Genomic DNA, 19,769 nt, shown 5'->3' on the forward strand with positions numbered 1-19,769 from the left:
TCTCCTTCCCTCCTCTCTCTCTCTCTCTCTCTCTCTCTCTCTTGCTCACCATCCCAAACCTTCCCTCTTTGCCCCCCCTTCATCTCTCTCTCTCCCTTACCCTCTTTCTCCCTTTCTCCTCCATCTCACTAACTCTGTCTCTTCTTACCCCCCCTCTCTATCCCTGCCTTTTTCCATCTCTCTTCCTTTAACCCTCTCTCCCCTTCTCTCTATCTGTCTATTTTCCTCTATACCCCCCCCCCCCCCCCACCCACACACACACACACACACACACACACACACACACTTCTCCTCTCCCCCAGCGCCCCTTATGGGAAGGCGGTGGACATGTGGTCGGTAGGCTGCATCCTGGGCGAGCTGAGTGACGGTCAGCCTCTGTTCCCGGGCGAGAGCGAGATCGACCAGCTCTACACCATCCAGAAGGTGCTGGGCCCGCTGCCCCCCGAGCAGATGAAGCTCTTCTACAATAACCCTCGCTTCCATGGCCTGAGGGTGAGCCTGTCCCACCTCACCTCACCTCACCTCTCCACTCCTCCAATAATATATACTCCTCCACTCTCTGTAGCTCTGGGGTCTCCAACCTTTTTTTCTTCCAAGAGCTACTTTGACAAAATGAACATGGCCGAGAGCTACTAATGTTTTATAGGCTATTAGTATTAGCATGTATTCACATAGCTTATCTCCACCAAAACAGCTGAATAAGTTTTGTATGCGTTTTAACGCTGCTTTCTAGCCTGGGTGTTCCCATGCTGCCTTGCGCGCGATTTGATTCACGCTGCTAAGGCCATGGAGACCATGGAGCAAATTTTCGCCTGAGATAGGGAACCAATCACAGAACAGGTGGGAAAGCAAGACGATGATGAGCTATGCACAGACGCATTTGATAGACATCCGTGGCACCCAATAAACGGATCTGGCCATTTTTTTCAAATACGAGAAAATGAACGTTTGGTTCCCAGACCACGTCTCATTGAGAAGTGGTGGCGCTAGCCAGGCTATCTGCTTTCAATACCTTTACCTTAAGTCTTTGTAGATGGTGAATTTTATTAGGTTTACCAAGTGACTTTGTTATCAAATTTTTCCTTCAACCTTTTTTTTGAGAGCTACTCAGAAACAGGTGGGGAGCTACTGGTAGCTTGCGAGCTACGTGTTCGTTACGTGACCCTGCTCTGGGTCACGTAACGAACACGCATGCTTTCCACTTTAGTGCTCCGCATTTGGTCCTCACAGCAGTGTCCTCCGACCCCTTTTCATTTGCCAAGTTTTCAATCCCAATATTCATGTCATCTCTCGTCATTGTCTCCCGTCTCTTGGTCTCAACTTTGGGTCACAAGGTGTGTTTGTGTTTGCACACATTCACACATTCACATAGCTCCGTTACCTCTTTCTTTTTGTCTTATCCGTCTGTTTCTCTAAATCTCTCTTGTCCCTCAAGTTTCTGTTTTTTCCAGCTGTGTCTCTTCCTCCATCTTTGTGTTGTCCTCTTTTAACCTGTGTTATGTTGCTCTCAACCAGCATTCTCCCATGGTCTCCCCTGCCCTCCCCTGCCCTACACATCTCTGTGTTAGCGCCCTCCTCCTCTCAACCCCCCCCCCCCCCCCCCCCCCCTCCTGCCGCCTTGCTCTCTCCCTGGCTGTGAGCCTGGCCCTGTGACTGATTGGATCATGGTGACTCATCTTGGCACGCCTGTTTGCTGTGCTCTGGTGCTGAAGTGCAGAGGAGCTTCAGAGGCTGTGGCTGGTAGTCAGGCTGGACCTGGGACTCGTGAAGTTGCGCTGCGGTGTAGTAGTGTGGTACTGAGGGGGGCTGGGTGGGCCTGCTGATACCCCAGCATTCAGACCAACTCCAGCTCCTGACCCCTTTTGAACCCCTGCTGCCCAGAGGTGCATTGCCTGGCCTCCACTGGTTCTCACCTGCATCCTCCCAGAGACTTCCTAATGAGGAGACACCAGCACTCAAGGAATCCTCCATAGATATGCATGGGGTTAGTTTGTAACGTCAATATGGCAGTAGTCTGCACATATCCCGTCCCTTCCTGTATGCCTCCCCATTCACTTGAATAGGAAAATAGCTGCCCGATCACTGCCCAAAGAGCGTGTTACCAAGATGGTCGCCGAGTGGGGGGACTTGCCAATAAGGACTTTGATCCTCCTGTTTCACTAATCTGAAAAGGAACCTGAATCAACCAGCTTCAGCCTAGCCCAGATGAGGAGGGTTGTCCTGCAGCAGTTTGTATGGTTTACCTTTGTGGTTTACCTTCCCCCTTTTCTCTCCACCATCTCAACATCTCTCATCCATCATCAGAAACACCTCCACTATTTAAAATCCACAGGAAACCATCAGGGAAACATGTCATGCCATTCTCTAATGAGTGCCCTTGGCAGTGTTCAGCACAGTGTCCAACAACATAATATGAGAGGAGAGACTCAGAATGTTTTAATACCTGAAGCCCCCACATTCCCTCCACAGACCTCCCCTCCCGCAGGTTTTAGTGTCTCTAATCACACACACCTGGCTGTAACATTCATTCACCCCCGAGGGACTTGATTAGCCGAATCAGGATGTATTGTAACAGAGCTGGATGCGATCACTGCAGGAAAGGAGCAATATTCACAAAAGGCAGATTGTGCATGTCTGGCTTTTGGGTCTCCACACAAACAGCATCGCTAATCATCAAATAACCCCCCCCCCCCCCCCTCGCCCCCATACAGTAGGTCTGGCAGAGCTCCTCCTGTAAGCAAGGAGTCTAAGCTGTGCATATAGCAGCTCTGCCAGGCATTAGAGGTGATGATGTGTGCATAGCTGTGGACCACCTTCTGCAGACCTCATTGAGAGTTCATGAGGGGAATCATCATGTCTTTAATAGGTCTTTTCCACCAACAGAGAACCGGCTCCGTTCCCATTCGTGAACCAACAGGCGGAGCATTTCGACCAAACAAAAAACAGTTTGGAACGTGGCACTTTGGTTCGGTGCTTGAACCAGAAAATAGTTGTTTTTTCCTGTGAACTGCAGTGCCCGTGTTACTTTATCGTTTAGAGGAGAGAAGGCTTAAACCATGCGTTTTCCCTCCTTATCAACTGTTGCCATGAGTAAACAAAACTATTCAACTAGCGCTAGTCTGCAGACATTAACTAGCGTTTTACGCAGCTAATTTCTGCCATTTTTATGGAACGCCTTTTATATCTTTCTCCCGTTCATGGATCTCATTAACTTTTGTTTTGCATGCAACACCCATTGTTGATGACGCACCCTTGGTTCAGTTCAAAACTGGTAGAAATGCGGGCTGGTTCACTAGATAGCACCACGGTTCAAAGAATTCTGAATGGAACCGGTTCAAGAACGGGTTCGCTGTCGGTGGAAAAACGCCTTAATTGGGAGTGCGTAGCCTCTTGGAGGACACTGGCGAGTTTAGAGCCATCATGGAGGTGTGAAGGGAGCCGTAATGGCGGACGGATGAATGGGTTGGGAAGGGTGGATGGGAGTGTTGATGAAGCAGGAGGAGGATCAGGGCTGAGTGTGATTGCAGGCTGACAGGGGCCCAGCAGATGGGATTAGCAGCAGGTCCGATGGCCAAGGCTCATGGCACGTCGACACACCAGCAGAGCTGTCAGAGACACACATATGCACACACACACACACACACACATTTATAAACACACACATGCACAAACAAGCAGGTTTGATCTCATAGAGATTCAGCACAGCATTGCATCTGGAATGTGCCTGTCAACAGCCACATGCAAATTTCATTAATAGTGTTTGAGATGATGGTTGCCAAATGTTTGATCCTCTTGTGATTTTGTGTTTTTGTGTGTGTGTGTGTGTGTGTGTGTGTGTGTGTGTGTGTGTGTGTGTGTGTGTGTTCCCAGTTCCCCACAGTAAACCATCCCCAGACTCTGGAAAGAAGATATCTGGGCATACTCAATAGCGTCTTGCTGGACCTGATGAAGGTGAGGCATCTCACACAGCTAACCATTTGTGTGTGTGTGTGTGTGTGTGTGTGTGTGTGTGTTTGTGTTAGTGGTGTATGCTAGTTTGTTGGTGTTTCTGTATTTGTGTGTGTGTTTGTGTGTGTGAGTGAGAGAGGTAACATATATGAACATGTGTGTGTTTGTGTTTGTGTGTGTGCATGCGTGTAGGCATGGGTATGTCTGCTCGTGTGTGTGTGTAAAACATGCCTGTGTGGGTGTGTGTGTTTGTGTGTATTTGTTTCTGCGTGCGTAAGTGTGTGTGTGTTGTGCAGATGGAGCCATGCTCTCTCCTGCCAGGACTAGTCCGGGCCCATGGGAGATGGGATCAGGGAGAGGGGGGGGGGGGGGGGGGGGAGGCGCTTTCATTGGATGAGGAAATGGGTCACGGGCGTCACTGCTGGTCCCACTGAAAACACTCCAGACACCAATCTAAGCCTCTCCAAGAGCGAAGAGGCTCCCCACAGTTCCTTAGCCACAGACACGCTCTGCCCCTCAGCTCCACACCTATTTATACCGAAATTATATGAAGTTTTATGAAGGATTTTAAAATGGACTATAAAATGCTGTCAGTATTTTCTAATTACCTTCTAATTAACAAAGTCTTGAGATGTGGCTTATGTGGAGAACACTTTACTTGAGCCCTCCATCACAAGAGTGATGTTACTGTATTGTAAAGTTGATGTGGTTGTCGATACTTTGATAACTTAGTGATAACTTAGTGCTAACATGACACTGTCACTGACACATGAACCTTGCATAGCATATTCGAGACATGGCTATGTTGGTTTCATTGTTGAGCATTCAAATAAAGTGCAAAGTGTGAAACCATATTGGACATATTTAAATATGCACATGTAGGTGTTGTGCTTACTGGTGTATGTACATGGATTGTGTGTTTGTGTATGTGCGTGTGTTCGTGTGTCTGCACACACACATGCGTGTATGTGAGCATACACTGTATGAGTATAGGTGTGCATGTATGTCTGTGTGTGTGTGTGTGTGTGTGTAGTGTGTAGGCGTGTGAGTGTATGTGTGTGTGTGTGTGTGTGTGTGGATGTGTGTGTGTGTGTGTGTAGTGTGTAGGCGTGTGAGTGTATGTGTGTGTGTGTGTGTGTGTGTGTGTGTGTGTGTGTGTGTGTGTGTGTGTGTGTGTGTGTATGTATGCGCGCACACAGGTCTGACTTTCTCCTCTGCCTCCGTAGCTGGGTATTTCTTGTTTGCACTGGTTGCTTCTGTGCTGTTGTGTTATACAGACGTGGAGGCTTGTGTCAGGCTAGTGGGCAGTGCATTTTTTTTCCTGTTGCTGCTGATGACTCACCGCTTATACAAAAGCCTAATCACCTTCCCGCTATACTGCTAGGCAAGAACTCACTCCAGAGCACCACTGCAAGCCCGAGCTGTTTCACCTTCCCCACTATCTCCAGGTTTTTTCCCATTTGCACCCTCATGCTATAGTCCAACCCCATGCATTGCTATTGTACATTTTAGTTCTGCTCTTTTTGCCACCTACAATGGCTCAGACGGTCACAGTGAATGTATACTGTATATGGTGGTGCAGCTATTGTCTGTGAGTGAGAAATGACAAAGACACTGCAGCCACTTACTTTGTTTCCCACTGTGCTGTGTTTTTTTTTTTCTTTTGTCTTTTCTTTTTTTTTAAATTGTTGCTTTTTTGAGAGCGATGGTGCTCAAGGTGACAGAATGGAGCTGTCGTTCTCCTCTCTCCTACTCCTCACTCACTCACTCACTCACTCACTCACTCACTCACTCACTCACTCACTCACTCAGAATGACTAACAGCACAGAGGGTCATTCAGAATGCCACACACGTTCCCTCATATGCTCTCTCTCTCTCTCTCTCTCTCTCTCATTCTGTCTCGATGTGGTACTCACTCTTTTTCTCTTTCTCTCATTATGCGATGCCAGCATGTAACCAATATCACCCTCACTAACATGGTCAGATAAAGTCAACCTAGTTATGCCTGAACATAAACACACAAACACACGTGCACAGGTGAATACACACACACACACACATACACGGCCAATCTGGGAAAAGCCATCCTCATAAATCTGCCTAAATGTCACACAGAACATGTGCTGTTTGATATCAACTGGTGGGTGGGAGCAGGAGAGAGAAACTCAGGGAGATTGTGCTTTGTCTGAGAATAACAAGGCAGAGAGGGTAAAAAAAAACACATGGTCTGAGATGACTCACTACCTGATGTCTTCAGAAAAATAACTTTGAATGTTTGATTTTGGTGTCTGTGAAACCAAGAGAAATGCAAAGACGACACATCCTTGACTACATTATGGGAATATTTATAGAAACAAGCATTTGTTGGAAAGTTGCATAATGCGACATTTCATCTAACTCTGTGGGGAAGACTAGAAATATCTTTTCATTTCATTTTTCTTTAATCAGATCTTATTTATATTTCTTGATATAAATAAAAAGGACCAGCCTTACTGATGGGTTTTTTATCTTCCATGGGTGGCTCATGATTCACTGGCCTCCCTAATCAAGTCGTTCAGTAGTTATGATAATGCCTCTGACTCATGTGAACTTCAGCTCTCTCTCCCTTTGATACTTTGTCCGAATGCCAATGAAGTGCAGCGCAGTTTCTGTGTTAGCAGCTGAAGAGCAATGGCCAGTTGTCTGCACTGTCAAAGTCACAACGTTTTTTTTTTTATATTTCACTCGCCGTTTTAGCTAAACATAATGAGTCTGTTTGTACGGGAATGCTAACGAGGTGTCTGTAGCACACACTGTCTGTTGAGCCTTGAGCTGTGTGTGCATGTGTATGCCTTGGGTAACAGTTAGTGATAATGTGAGTTTGTTTTCATATAATAGGTGCATAGACACAGGCCTTTGTCAACTGATAATAATGGTGGTCTGTTGTTACCTGATGATATGTTTTGTGTTCCTTTACTATAGTATAGGGGTACTTGGGGTAAGGCTACACAATATCCTTTTTAAAAGTACTTCATCTATGAGATGGTTTAAAAAATGGGGTTTAAATGTTGCATTTTTGTGTGTGCAACACCTTAGAACCTACTGCTGCTGAACCCCAACGAGCGCTTTCTCACGGAGCAGAGCCTCAACCACCAAGCCTTCCAGAACCAGCGCATTGGCGAGCGGCCCGGTCCCCTCACGCCCACCCCTGTTCGCTCCTCAAAGAGGAAGCCACACCATGACAACACTGCCTCCAGCAGGTAAGGAGGGGCACTGCATTTCTCTCTTGTGCTGGTCTTTGTCCCAATACAAACACAATTTTTTATTTACATTTTTTTGTTGTTTCCTTCATACACAGATAACTTGTATAATAGCATATTCTATTCTTTCTCTCTCTCTCTCTCTCTCTCTCTCTCTCTCTCTCTCTTTCTCTCTTTCTCTCTTGCTCTCTCTCTTTTGTTCAGCAGAAGTCATGGATCGAAGAGTTCTGGTCACCACCGCTCCAACAGCCGGGACTGCTCCAGCCTGCCACGTCACGAGGACTTGCACCCGCCGGGCAGCTCGGAGGCATTCCTGAACGGCAACGTGCCCTCGGCCGCAGCCTCCAGCCTCAGCCCCACGCTGCACCCCAAGAGCTACCAGCCGCAGAGCCTCAACCGCTCGGCCTCCTGCGGCAAAGACCTGGCCATGTCTAACCACAGCAACCTGCCTCACATGCTCCAAGGCTCCAAGGACCCCGACTTTGACATTGGACCGGGCCCCGGCAAGCCTGCTGATGGACCGGGAGCCAAGTACCTCAAGTCCATGGGCTCCCGCTCGCAGAATCGCCACTCCTTTGTGGAGGGCAAGACCGGCACGTTGCAGGGGGACCGTGAAAAGCATGGTCGACACGGCTACGGGGAAGCGCTGTCCTCTTCAGGCGACAGGAAAGCCTCATCGTTCCTGAGTTTCTCCAAGAGCCATGGCATGCTTAGTGACGCCAAGTCAGTTGGCAACCTGAGTGACCCGCGTCTGATCCCGGACGAGCCCCCACCTAGCCGCTACTTCCCCGCTAGCTGCTTAGACCTGCACCAGGGCCTGACCGCGCCTGGTAGCCCTTCCCTGCGCCATAACGACCGCAGTGGACACAGCCCGGCAGCCGCCTCCACCTCTTCGTCCTCCCGCGGCAACAAGGGAGAGCGAGAGGGCGGAACGTTAGACTCGTCCTTCCGCCGCTCGTCGTCGCGCCACAAGAGCCAGCAGCAGGACGACTCCAAATCCCCCGACGCCCTGGACCCCGGAGGAGGTGGCAGGAGCCACGGTCACTCCCTCTCAGCGCCCCACGAGGCGGCGCTCCCCTACGGCCTGGGCTACACCAGCCCTTTCTCCTCCCAGCAGCGGCCCCATCGCCACTCCATGTACGTGCGGCGCGAGCGAGGGCGTCCCCATGGCACGGACAACGGCGGCGGAGGAGGAGGTGGTGGTGGTGGTGGTGGTGGTGGTGGCGGCGGCGGAGGCCTGGCAGTTGGGCAGGGCATGCCAGTCCGAGCCAGCAGCCTGCAGCTGCTCTCGCCTCAGCTGCAACACCGCACACTGCCCCGCCATATGGGCAGCTCTGTCTCCAGAGAGGACCTGGGAGAAGACATGGGCAGGGTCTGTCTCTCCTCTTCCTTTCCTCCTGTTTATTATTACTGTCATACACCCACACTGCCTCCCTCACTCTCTCTTACTCCTGGCTCATGTTTATGTTTTCCAACTTACTCTCCCTTTCTCTCTCTCTCCCTCTCTTTCTCTCTCTCTCCCTCTTTTGGTTGTTATTTCTCTTTGGCACTCCCTCTACCTCTCTCATTCTCTCTTACTTTGTCCCTTCCCTTCTCCCTGGGTTCTGTTCCATTTCCCCCTCCCCCTCTCTCATCTCTCTCCTTTCTCTCTCTCTTTCTCTCTCTTTCTCTCTATATCTCTTTCCCTACCTCGTTCTCTCTCTAAACTACATAACTCTGCTCCCACTGGTCCTGTAACTGCTGTTTTTATGTGGGCCTGAGAGCAGAGCCGTGGAGCTGCGGCTCAAAGCACCGCTGCAGCTTCCAGCACTGTGTTTGAGAGCTCTGCCACCACACTCACTCCATCCTAACAATGGAGACAGAGGCTATTTATGTTCCAGGTGATCTTGCCCACAGAGCCGTAGCTGTTCACATTGCCTCACCATGCAAGGTTCGATACAAAACAGCATCATGATAGTTCCTGGAGCCAATGTGTTTGAACCACTTGTAGCAGGGTTTTGTATGTAACAGAGTTGAGTTTGCTCTGAATGAGGCAAATCCAAGTCTGTATTTTGTCACACTTCTTCTGCTCATATATCTGTGCCTTTGCGCTTGTAATTTATCTATGCTCTCTCATGTTTGTTTGTGTGTATGTGTATACATGTGTGTATGTTTATCTGTGTGTCTATATGTGTGCAAATGTGTATGTTATGTGTTTGTGTGTCTCTCCTGTGAGTTTGTGTGTGTCTGTGTCTGTGTGTGTGTGTCTGTGTGTGTGTGTGTGTGTGTGTGTGTGTGTGTGTGTGTGTGTGTGTGTGTGTGTGTGTGTCTGTGTGTGTGCTCTGTGCTTGGGCTGCCGCTGCCACTGCTGCTTCATCTCTCCGCTGACAGAGCGAGCCACCACTCGCCTCCGACGCGCCCCACTCCCGGCCCCTAATCAGGGACTCCACGCGGGACAACACCACATCCTCCTTTCACGCCCCGCGCCAGAAGAGCGAGGTCCGAGTCAGCCAGTCACCTCACTCCTCCACCCACCTCCCACCTGCCCGCACTCACCTCGATATGCCTCTCTCTCCTCTCCGCTCTTTCTCTCTGTCTTTTTCATGACTTACTCCCCCCCCCTGACACACACACTCTCGCATACTGTGTATACCCCCACCTCTATCTCTCTCTCTCTCTGCTCTGCTCTTTGCTTAGCTGTTGCACCTTGTTGATAGCTGAAACAGCAGTGTGATCACAAGTGTGATTACTATATCCCAGTTATCCAGAATACAGCGACAGGTGATATTGTCAGTACAGTAAATGTGTGAATGTTATGGTAAGGCTAGGCTTATTTAAAACTGGTGAGGCTGACACTGGATGTGTGAATGTTATGTTAGCATCCTTTAAAACTAGTAATGCTGGCAGTGAATGCGTGAATGTTATGTTAGCATCCTTTAAAACTAGTAATGCTGGCACTGGATGTGTGAATGGCATGGTTAAAATCCTTTAAAACTAGTAATGCTGGCAGTGAATGTGTGAATGTTATGGTAAGGGGCCTTTAAAACTAGTGATACTGGCAGTGAATGTGTGAATGTTATGGTAAGGGGCCTTTAAAACTAGTGATACTGGCAGTGAATGTGTGAATGTTATGGTAAGGGGCCTTTAAAACTAGTGATACTGGCAGTGAATGTGTGAATGTTATGGTAAGGGTTCATTAAAACTGGTGATACTGGCAGTGAATGTGTGAATGCTATGGTAGGGGTCCTTTAAAACTGGTGATATGAGAGTGGATGTGTGAATCTTATGGTAGGGGTCCTTTAAAACTGGTGATATGAGAGTGGATGTGTGAATCTTATGGTAGGGGTCCTTTAAATGGAAGAGTAATGTAGTGGAGAATCCTGGAGGGGGAATCCCATCCCAGCCATGTGAGGTGGGCTCAGCACATTTCCCCTCATTCTTCTTTTGATCTCAGCTTCCCTTGACTTCATTATTAATTCACATGGAAAAGAGTGTCTCCCCTGTCTCGTAGTCCCCTTCCTCCCTTCTTCTGTGCCACCCTCCACCCCTCTGCTTCAAAGACACTGTAGCAAAACACAAACACTGTATCAAGTTCATATGGTCAAGGAAAAATCAAATGCTTCTGGAACTACGCTACTACAAATGATGTAGTAATGAAAGCACTCTGAAAGCATTTGGGTTTTTATCTGACCGCTGAAGCCACATGCTGCTCCCTTGACCAGCCTGTCTTTGTAGTTGAGAAAGGGTAAGCAGCTGAGCAGCGTGTGCATGAGAGAGAGTGTGTGTGTGTGTGTGTCAGTATTTCATTCTCTTATGTCACAGGTGGGCATGTACCACGAGCAGCACCCCGAGGACACCGGCTCCTCGAAGGAGAACCGCATGATCTACAGCGAGTCCATGCCCCGCAGGGTGGGAAGCTTCTACAGGGGTGAGAGCACACACACACACACACACACACACACACACACACACACACACACACACACACATACATACATACACACACACACACACATACATGCAAACACACACACACACACACACACACACACACGCATATATTTTCTTTCCGGAATCTTCTTTTAATTGGCATTTTCTATGAGCTGTTCCTTGAGCTGTCCCTTGAGTTGGTTGAGGCACGTTGTTAATACGTTGTCTCCCCTGTCCATTCGGGTCACAGTGCCCTCTCCTCGACCGGACAACTCCTTTCATGACAGTGGGAACCAGAACCGTGGCTCGGGGTTGACCGGAGGGGACAGCAGCTCCATGAGCAACCACGCCAAACGCCAGCCTGCCTTTGACCCCTGGTGAGTGGACAAGCCAACCCACCAGACTCAGAAATGTACAAGCACTAATATAGGGGCCACCCTCTCTACAGTATGACTAGCCAGCCATGTCATTTCAGGTAGCACTACATACTGTAGTAGAGTGTGTGGTGTATGGACAGCATAGGAAAGGTATAGGGTGAAAGAGATACTACTTAACTTAAAGATGGTGGAGTTAAATGCACTTGGTGTGACCATGTTTAATTGAAAAGCCAGACTTGTGCTGTCTTGTGTTACACAGTGTAAATGTCATGAAAGGGGTTGCATTTAGACATTAGCCCTGTATAGTCCTGGGCATTAGCCCTCTCTGATTTATGCCAATCTGAAACGGATATTTGACCCAAACCTGGACTATGCATTGTGTTACTTAAAAAATCATACATGGTGTTATACCTCATAATCACAATTGTGTGTTAAAGATTTGGTAACCATGACACCTGAATGCACCTTCTACCCATACACCACCTAAGCACTGTAGTATGTATTATTGCTAGGACTACTAGAACTAGTAGCATATATACCAAATAGCTAGTAAGATATGGTAAGATTGTATGGGAGTGTGTGTAAGATCAACAAAACAAGCATGACAAAGCAAAGGTCCAACATGTCTATGAAGATTAATTGAATGTACACAAAAACCGTACAAGAAAGTGCTGAGGAGGGATTCTGTGGGATTTCCTTAGAGCAGGGGTCTCAAACACCCGGCCCGCGTCCTGCCCAATTCCGGCCCGCGACGTATGACAAGATAATAATGTAATCCGGCCCTTGAGGCTATTTAATTGCGACAAACAACGATACTGATTAGAATAGACGATAGATCCAGGTACGGGGACAAATCTCATTTGTAGGCCTACTCTGCTCCACTATGTGCAAGACATCCAGAGCTTGATTCAAACCCAAAATCGCTGCGCAAAGTTTTCAGGAAATACTTGTATTACACGCGAGAAACACAAAGACGTGCATTTGTAATGACGCGGAAGCGATGCAGGCCATAGTGTTGCAGAAATTGAAGCAGAAATTAAGCAGAAATAGGCCTACACCAAATGTTGAAAAACGTTCACGTGTGATGAAGTCTTAGGTAAGATATGTTATTCACCTATTCTAATTCTGAAGGAGAATATCCTTTTGGAGATTGTGATCGATCGTCTATGACAGTGATAGTCACGGTGCGTCTGTGAATGGAGGTGCGTGTATACAACGGTGTCCACTAAGCATACCATACTTGTTTCGACCCTCTGCCCAACATAGCTTGGAGGTTGCAGTGGTAATCGTGATGATAGTGTCCGTAATGGATGTGGTACAGACAGCAGGGCTAGTAGAAATAGGGCTCTAAAGAACTACAGTCACCCGCAATATGATGCGAACTTCTGGGTACTGCAGATTACCCGCGATAGGAACTGTTTGACCAGAATACTTTATTGTAGGCCTATATTGTAGTAATCTATTACTAAACCACAACATCTTAGGTGTTGGTATACATCTTAGGTGTTTTCCTGTTAATTTGTTATGTGGGTAATATGAAAAAAGGAAAGTAAACCTGCTTAAATATGTTCATCCAGTATTTACTGAAAGGTGCATAATTTGAGGTGCTTGCCATCCAGTGACAAATTAGATGGGTAAATTTACCCCCTTCATAAACTTTTGTTTTACTCAAAGATTTTTACATTTACAGTAGGATTTTTACATTTACAGTCTGACCACTTTCAGCCTTTTGAAATTTTGATATAAAAATCCAATGGTGTTGCTTTCTTAACCCTGATGCCTAGTTTGCCAGGTTTAAAAAAGTTATGAGAGGAAATATTTTTATTTGGTGTGAAACACACACACATACCTGTTTTTATGTTTTTCATTTATTTTATGATTTGTATTAATATTTATTTTATCATTATTTTATTTATAAGCTAAGGTTGCTAGCACAGGTGTCTAAAACTAGATAAAAACACTTGCACTTTCTGTTTGCAGTTTTGTGTGGTATTTGAAAAAAAGAACATTGCATTTTCAGAAATAGCCGGCCCTCCAGTCAGATGACGTTGGCAGAATTGGCCCCCAGCTCATTTGAGTTTGAGACCCCTGCCTAAGAGGGTTAGCTGGTACCCCCCCCCCCCCCCCCTTGGCTCCCGTGCCAAGTGTGTGTTGTGTGTTTGATGTGTGCAGGACGGGACCGGAGGCTGTCAGCATGAACGCCCCTGAGCCACCCAAAGAGAAAGAGAAGCAGGGCTTCTTCAGAGCAATAAAGAAGAAGAAGAAGAAGTCCCAGACGGTGGGTACTCAGATGCACATCTGTGTGTGTGTTTGTGTGTGTGCATGCGTGATTGCATGCATGCGTGTGTGTGTGTGTGTGTGTGTGTCTGTGTGTGTGTGTGTGTGTGTGTGTGCGTGTGTGCACGCGTGTGCAATGCGGGCGTATGTTTATGTGTCCCTCATACAAGTCTGAGCAAGAATCAAATCAAAACGGCACATCTCAGAATGGGACTAAACAAGACAAGGAAAAACCCTCCAGTCACTCTCCCAATTGTTCCCACCGTTAGCCCAGCTTTACATCATTTAGCTTTCTGTGTGCTATTGTCTATTAGTCTACATGCTCTGTGTGTGTGCGTTGTCTCAGTGTGTATGATGTAAATTAGCAATACCACAGTGTACCAGTCAATAGCTGAAACATGCTTTACTCATGTCATGTCATGTCAAGACCCCCCCCCCTGTGAGATGGGAAATTGTCTGGTGTCTAGTTGTCCTGCAGCTTTGTTGTCCAAATGTCCCATCATGCATCTTGTGCCTCTTGTATTCCAGGCTGACGTCGTAGATGGACGGAGTCCCATCATCAAGAAATGTCTTTTCCCCCTGTTTAACTCAAAGAGTCACTTAAAGCATAACTCCTCTATGAAAGTGCTCCCTGTAGTGTCTTCACCGATGGTATATCTGGTCATTCATAAAAATCAATGTTCCATTAACCAGCCCTAAACTAGTGCCGCCAATCCAGTGCCATTGCATGCCACTAACATTATTAATCAACATTATTTTCTCCCAAAATCTTGCTGGCCAATTTTGTTTTGCAATATTTCCACCAGATCCATTACATGCTTCCCACACTCCCCTACAGACAGACAGCTCTGATAGCTTTCTGTCTCATATTGCAAGTAACATAGGGCACTCTGAGCAGCATTAGCCATGCCTGCTGCCAATGGATAAAGACCTGGTGCTTACCAAGAGCTTACCTCTCTGACTATACGTCTGTATTTTGCCAACGCACTCTCAGGGTAAGCCTGTGTGGATCTAGTGAAGTGTCTTTTCAGGGGCCATCCGGTGGTGTGACAGGGTGGGTGGTGACATCTCAACTGACTCCTCCAGCATGTGAACAGAGGCTAGGGTTGGGTGGTAGTGGGCGGTGGTTTCCATCTATTGATTGTCCACCCAGGACAACGTTTGCATGACGCCAGAGGCCATTTGGAAGCCAGTGCCTGCTTACATACATTTCTTTTTAAAAAGCACACAGAGTGTGTCGCCTTCACAGACATGCAACATCTCACCAGAGAAGGGAGTGTCCTACAGTCACAGCAATGATCAGCCACTAAACAGCATCCCAAAATATCACTGATTGCACGCTGTAGATCCAGTGTGCCAAGTCTTTTGCCAGATCAATTAGTCATGAGTGACTAAATGGCCTCTTGGTCTAAGTGAATTATTTAGAAGAAGTGCAATTTCCAAGTTTACTTATTTTAGCCTCAGACAAGAGCGGGCGCCAACTGCACAAATGGTATGGTTTTTAGGCTCAGGAGGAGAAAGAGAAAATTCTCGCCAATTACCAGGCTCCCTGCCCTCGTTTATCACCCAGCTGTGATCAACGATGGGGGGATGATGGTAGGAAGGGCCTCAACGAGTGGCAACGGCCAGAATAGATTCATTCAGCCTCTCATGATAATAACTTCCCCCGGCCTCAGATCAGCCTCAGCCGGGGAACTCTGTCAGAAAGCAAGCTGCTGGGGGTGGATTGTCTTTTCTTGTGCTTAAACGACAGAGAGAGACTGTTGTCAGGTTGGAAATATATATATATAATAATAATAGTCATTTATTCTTCTCGCCGAATGATTTGGCCAAGTGCGATAGCAAAGCGGAAAGCTTCAACAGATTGCCTACTCCTCCACGCGGTGACATTGAGAGTATTTTTCCACCCTCGAGAGGTCCCAGCAGCAGTGCTGTTCCAGTTTTGCGGAGGCACACACTCAGTGCGTGTAATTGATTAACGATTAATTTCATTCCGCACCATTCTGTCAGAATTCAGCAGCTAACTCAACCGTTTGGGAATGCAAACGATCCAACACGTCTTCTAAATGGGAGTAGTAGTGTGGGAGTTGTAGTTTTTCAGAGAACAACCACACTACGAATAAGAATGAGCTAATGAGAACAAGGTGACCATTGGCTGTGCTGTAGTACCCTCTCCTCATGGTCTATGGGGTATGTAGGGTTTGGGCTCTGAAGCGGTCGGCTAAGACAGTGCTGCCATTGGGCCACGTTGCATGTCTGTCTAATCTATCTGCCATCTGATTGGCCAGGTCCCGACCGATGGACCGGATCCTGTGGTCATGCAGAAGTCAGTCAGGTCATCCTCGCACCAAAGCAGCCGTCATCGGAACCGGACGCGAGACCGCGATCGCGACCTGGAGCAAGATCGAGATGAGTGGAACATTGAGAAGATTACAGAACCTCCTCCTCAGGTACCGCGACTGCTAACCTTTAAAGGAAAAACAATGTCTGACAGCAGAGTCTAACAGATAGAGGCTTATTCTAGAGCAAATATGCCCAAAATCTGGCCTTGGTCTAGCAAAAATCTGTCATGAATCTAGCCCATATCTAGCATGGATCTTCCACAAATCTGCCATTGATATCACCAGATCAGGCATGAATCTGCCATTGGTAAACCCAAGTGCGGCATAAATCCAACATAAATCTTGCCTGAATCTGGACCGCATCTGTCATGAATGTGCCGGATGTGGGCTAGATTGGTGCCGGAGTCAGCCCTCATCTGTGAGCACTGGCTGTGCAGCGTGTCTGGGGAGCAGTGCTGAGGCCCTCCCTGCTCCTGTGTAAACAGCGAGCGATGACTAAGGTGTGGGCTGACTGTAGCGGAGACAGAGCCGCAGAGCTGGAGGTGGCTGAAAGAGCACTGTGTAGGAGTGTGTTCCTCTGGCTCCAGCACTGTGCACATTCAAACACACACACACACACACACACACACACACACACACACACACTCTCACGGAAATACATACACACACACACACACACACACACACACGGAAATACATACACATACAAATACATATACATATTATACACATATACAGTACATATACACATACAGTATACACGTACTGTATATGTGTACACTCATACACACACAGACACACACACACACACACACACACTCACACACACACACACACACACACACACACACACACACACGGAAATACATACACATACAAATATATATATACACATATACACACGTATACGTGTACACATATACACATGTATACGTGTACTGTACACACATACACACACAGACACAGACACACACACACACATACACACACACACACACACACACACACACACACACATACAGGCCTGCTCAGATCCCACCTGAACCAGACTTTATAGCGTAAGAGACAGAGAGTGTGTGTCAGCAGCATTGCATGGTCAGCCGATAGCTGATGATGGGCCTCTCACAGAGACAGACTCTGCTCTGCCCTCCTCAGCTGGTGCTCTTTGGGGAGTTGTTCTGTTGCTGCAAGTAATGAATATGGTGCTGAAAACGTCCAAGCCAGTGGACTTTGTCAGGTAGAGAATGTCAAACTTGTGCACAGACATACACCAGTTGGCGGTGTTATAACAAAGTCCTTTTAGGAAAGTCCCTCCACTCTGCAGCCATATTGCTAATAAGGATATAAGGATACACGACACCAATCTTGCTCCAGCAGCGAGATCACAACATGTGATTGGCACGATGTCTTCACAACACACCACATGATTGGCTCAATGTATTCACAACACAACACATGATTGGCTCAGTGTATTTACATGTCAACGTTTTGCCGCGGAAGGGGTGGGATATGTGTAGACAACTGCTATATTGGTGTTACAAACTAACCCCATGCATTTCTATTGAGGATTTTTTGAGTGCTGTGTCTCCTCATTAGACAGTCTCTGGTTATAATATGCAAACTACTCTTGAATCTTGAATGTGCAAACTAATTTAGGTGTGTTACTGTAACATACAATATTCACACCATGCCACATCATGGAGACAGTGCCACAAATGTAATGGTATTTCATAATGGGGATGGTTTGCTCATTGATGAGAACAACCATTTGACTTTTCTACCTTGGTTATTTTGACCAAAATGTTCATGATACCTCAGAGTATGATAAAAGAGCCAGATGTCTCAGCACTGTTTATGTAAATATTATGTAGATAGTATACCGTATCTGTAACTGTGAATATATTGCCTGTCATGAGTCACAGTAATGATTCTGGCCAATTGGTTTCTCACACACGTGTTTGTTTTCCCCTTGTTCCTGTTTAGAATCAGCCTCTCAGGTCCCTGAGGAAGCTCCTGCATCTGTCCAGCTCCTCGTCCAACCAGAATGTGCCCTCCGAACTGCGCTTCCAGGCACTGCCCAACCCGCCCTCCTCCAAGAGCGGGGGCTTCGCCGAGGCCCGCAGTGGCCACCAGGGGGGAGGCGGAGGAGGGGTGGGGGTCTCATCGCAGTCCAAGAGCCGGCAGGCCGTGTACCCACTCCCGGGGCAGCTGGAGTCCAGCTGGCACGCTTCGGCCCTGGGCCGCGCCGACGGGAACCCCTACCCCGACCAACTGGCCGCCCAGGGAGGCCAGAACGGCCACGGCTTCGGCCGGCCCCCTCGCTCGCGGATGCCAAACCTCAACGACCTGAAAGAAACAGCTCTTTAAGGGACAGAGCCATTATCTTACTCTCCCCACAGTGACCCCTGCTGTCCTGGATGACAATGACAGTATCCTATAGATTGCCTCTGAGCCACTGATGGTATTGGGAAGCACTCATGCAGGGAAATGGTGGGTCTAATAAATGTCTTAATTTTTTTTAAGCTTCCATATTTGATAGAATTTGTAATATTATTTATGTATTATTCTTATTATAATTTTGTTATAAAAATAAATATGATACAGATGATGAATATATGTATATGTATATGTCATATGTGTATATGACAATCTAAGATGTATAGTATAATTGTGAAAGCTTTAGTTTCTACATAATAGAGAGAAATATTGCATTATCCTGCATTATAGTTATATATTTCATTAAGAGTATTTAATGGTATGTGTATGCAGTATTTAAGTTTTAAAGACATTATCACCGCAAATATACATACTTTGTGTTATAGTCTTGCCTGTTCTCAGTTCTGGGCAGATTAAGGCAGTCTGTCTGTAGATGTCCTCCCCTACACTGGTCATCCAAACTGGCCATTCGCTCTCCCTCACTGACACCAGTTCTTTTGATTGTGACGCACAGCCACATTTACTGTGCTGGTTTGATTTTCTAAATTTGTGTGTAGGGCAGCCATTAATGAGAACACATCAAGGTCATCCTCTGCGTTTTCTACCTGATGTTCCAGTGATGCAAGAGTGGTGCTGTTGCATTCTAGAGCCACCCTTTGGCCAAAAATTGTAATTGCAAGATAAAATATCATCCTCCAATTGTTGAGATATTTTAGTCCGTAATACCATTCAAATGTGTCCCTAGTCATCACTGTGGTTTCATTTGTCTCATGTCTACACGTCATAGATATGTAAGATACAGAGATATATTATTGTATTTTTAAGAATATAAGAGCTATGAATTATATGTGCTATAAAAGTATATATATAATGGATCATTGTAAGGTATTATTCCGTTGTAAAGCAATCAGATGGTATTTAAACATATGACAAAAAGTATAACTTTAATATAAACAAATTTATAGGTAGGCAATTTTATATATACATTTTGTCAACCTTAAAATTGTAAAAGGGCGCTGCTACAAAGATAAATGCTCATAATTTCTGTTTATTTTGTAATATCTTAGACATCAGGGATGGCATTCCCCAAGTTTAGAGTAACTCATTTGACCACAAGAGCTGGCTTTTTTTTCTGTACTAGTCCCTCTTAGTTAATATAAGACCAGCATAAAGCCTCTACCAGTTACCAACTGTGATAGTCACAAAAGATCCCTTAAGCAGGGCTTTCCGTCTTTGGTCA

The 19,769-nt window shown here is 46.7% G+C and overlaps 1 protein-coding gene across 2 annotated transcripts in view; it reads left to right on the forward strand.

The window, feature by feature from the left end:
- LOC121724978 (cyclin-dependent kinase-like 5) overlaps positions 1-18,610 on the forward strand; it is a 55,782-nt gene extending 37,172 nt beyond the window's left edge. The window contains exons 9-19 of one of the 2 annotated variants that reach the window (XM_042111998.1): positions 303-492; positions 3,871-3,951; positions 7,025-7,188; positions 7,396-8,560; positions 9,559-9,666; positions 10,990-11,095; positions 11,348-11,474; positions 13,647-13,752; positions 14,280-14,402; positions 16,040-16,201; positions 18,077-18,610. In XM_042111998.1, coding sequence (XP_041967932.1) covers positions 303-492; positions 3,871-3,951; positions 7,025-7,188; positions 7,396-8,560; positions 9,559-9,666; positions 10,990-11,095; positions 11,348-11,474; positions 13,647-13,752; positions 14,280-14,402; positions 16,040-16,201; positions 18,077-18,460 — 2,716 coding nt within the window. In that variant the 3' untranslated portion in view covers positions 18,461-18,610. The remainder of the gene's footprint in view (positions 1-302; positions 493-3,870; positions 3,952-7,024; positions 7,189-7,395; positions 8,561-9,558; positions 9,667-10,989; positions 11,096-11,347; positions 11,475-13,646; positions 13,753-14,279; positions 14,403-16,039; positions 16,202-18,076) is intronic. The other variant, XM_042111999.1, reaches the window with a different exon arrangement.
- Positions 18,611-19,769: the final 1,159 nt, after the last annotated feature.

This window comes from Alosa sapidissima, chromosome 12 (genome assembly GCF_018492685.1).
Source record: "Alosa sapidissima isolate fAloSap1 chromosome 12, fAloSap1.pri, whole genome shotgun sequence".
In the NCBI taxonomy this organism is placed as follows: Eukaryota; Metazoa; Chordata; class Actinopteri; order Clupeiformes; family Clupeidae; genus Alosa; species Alosa sapidissima.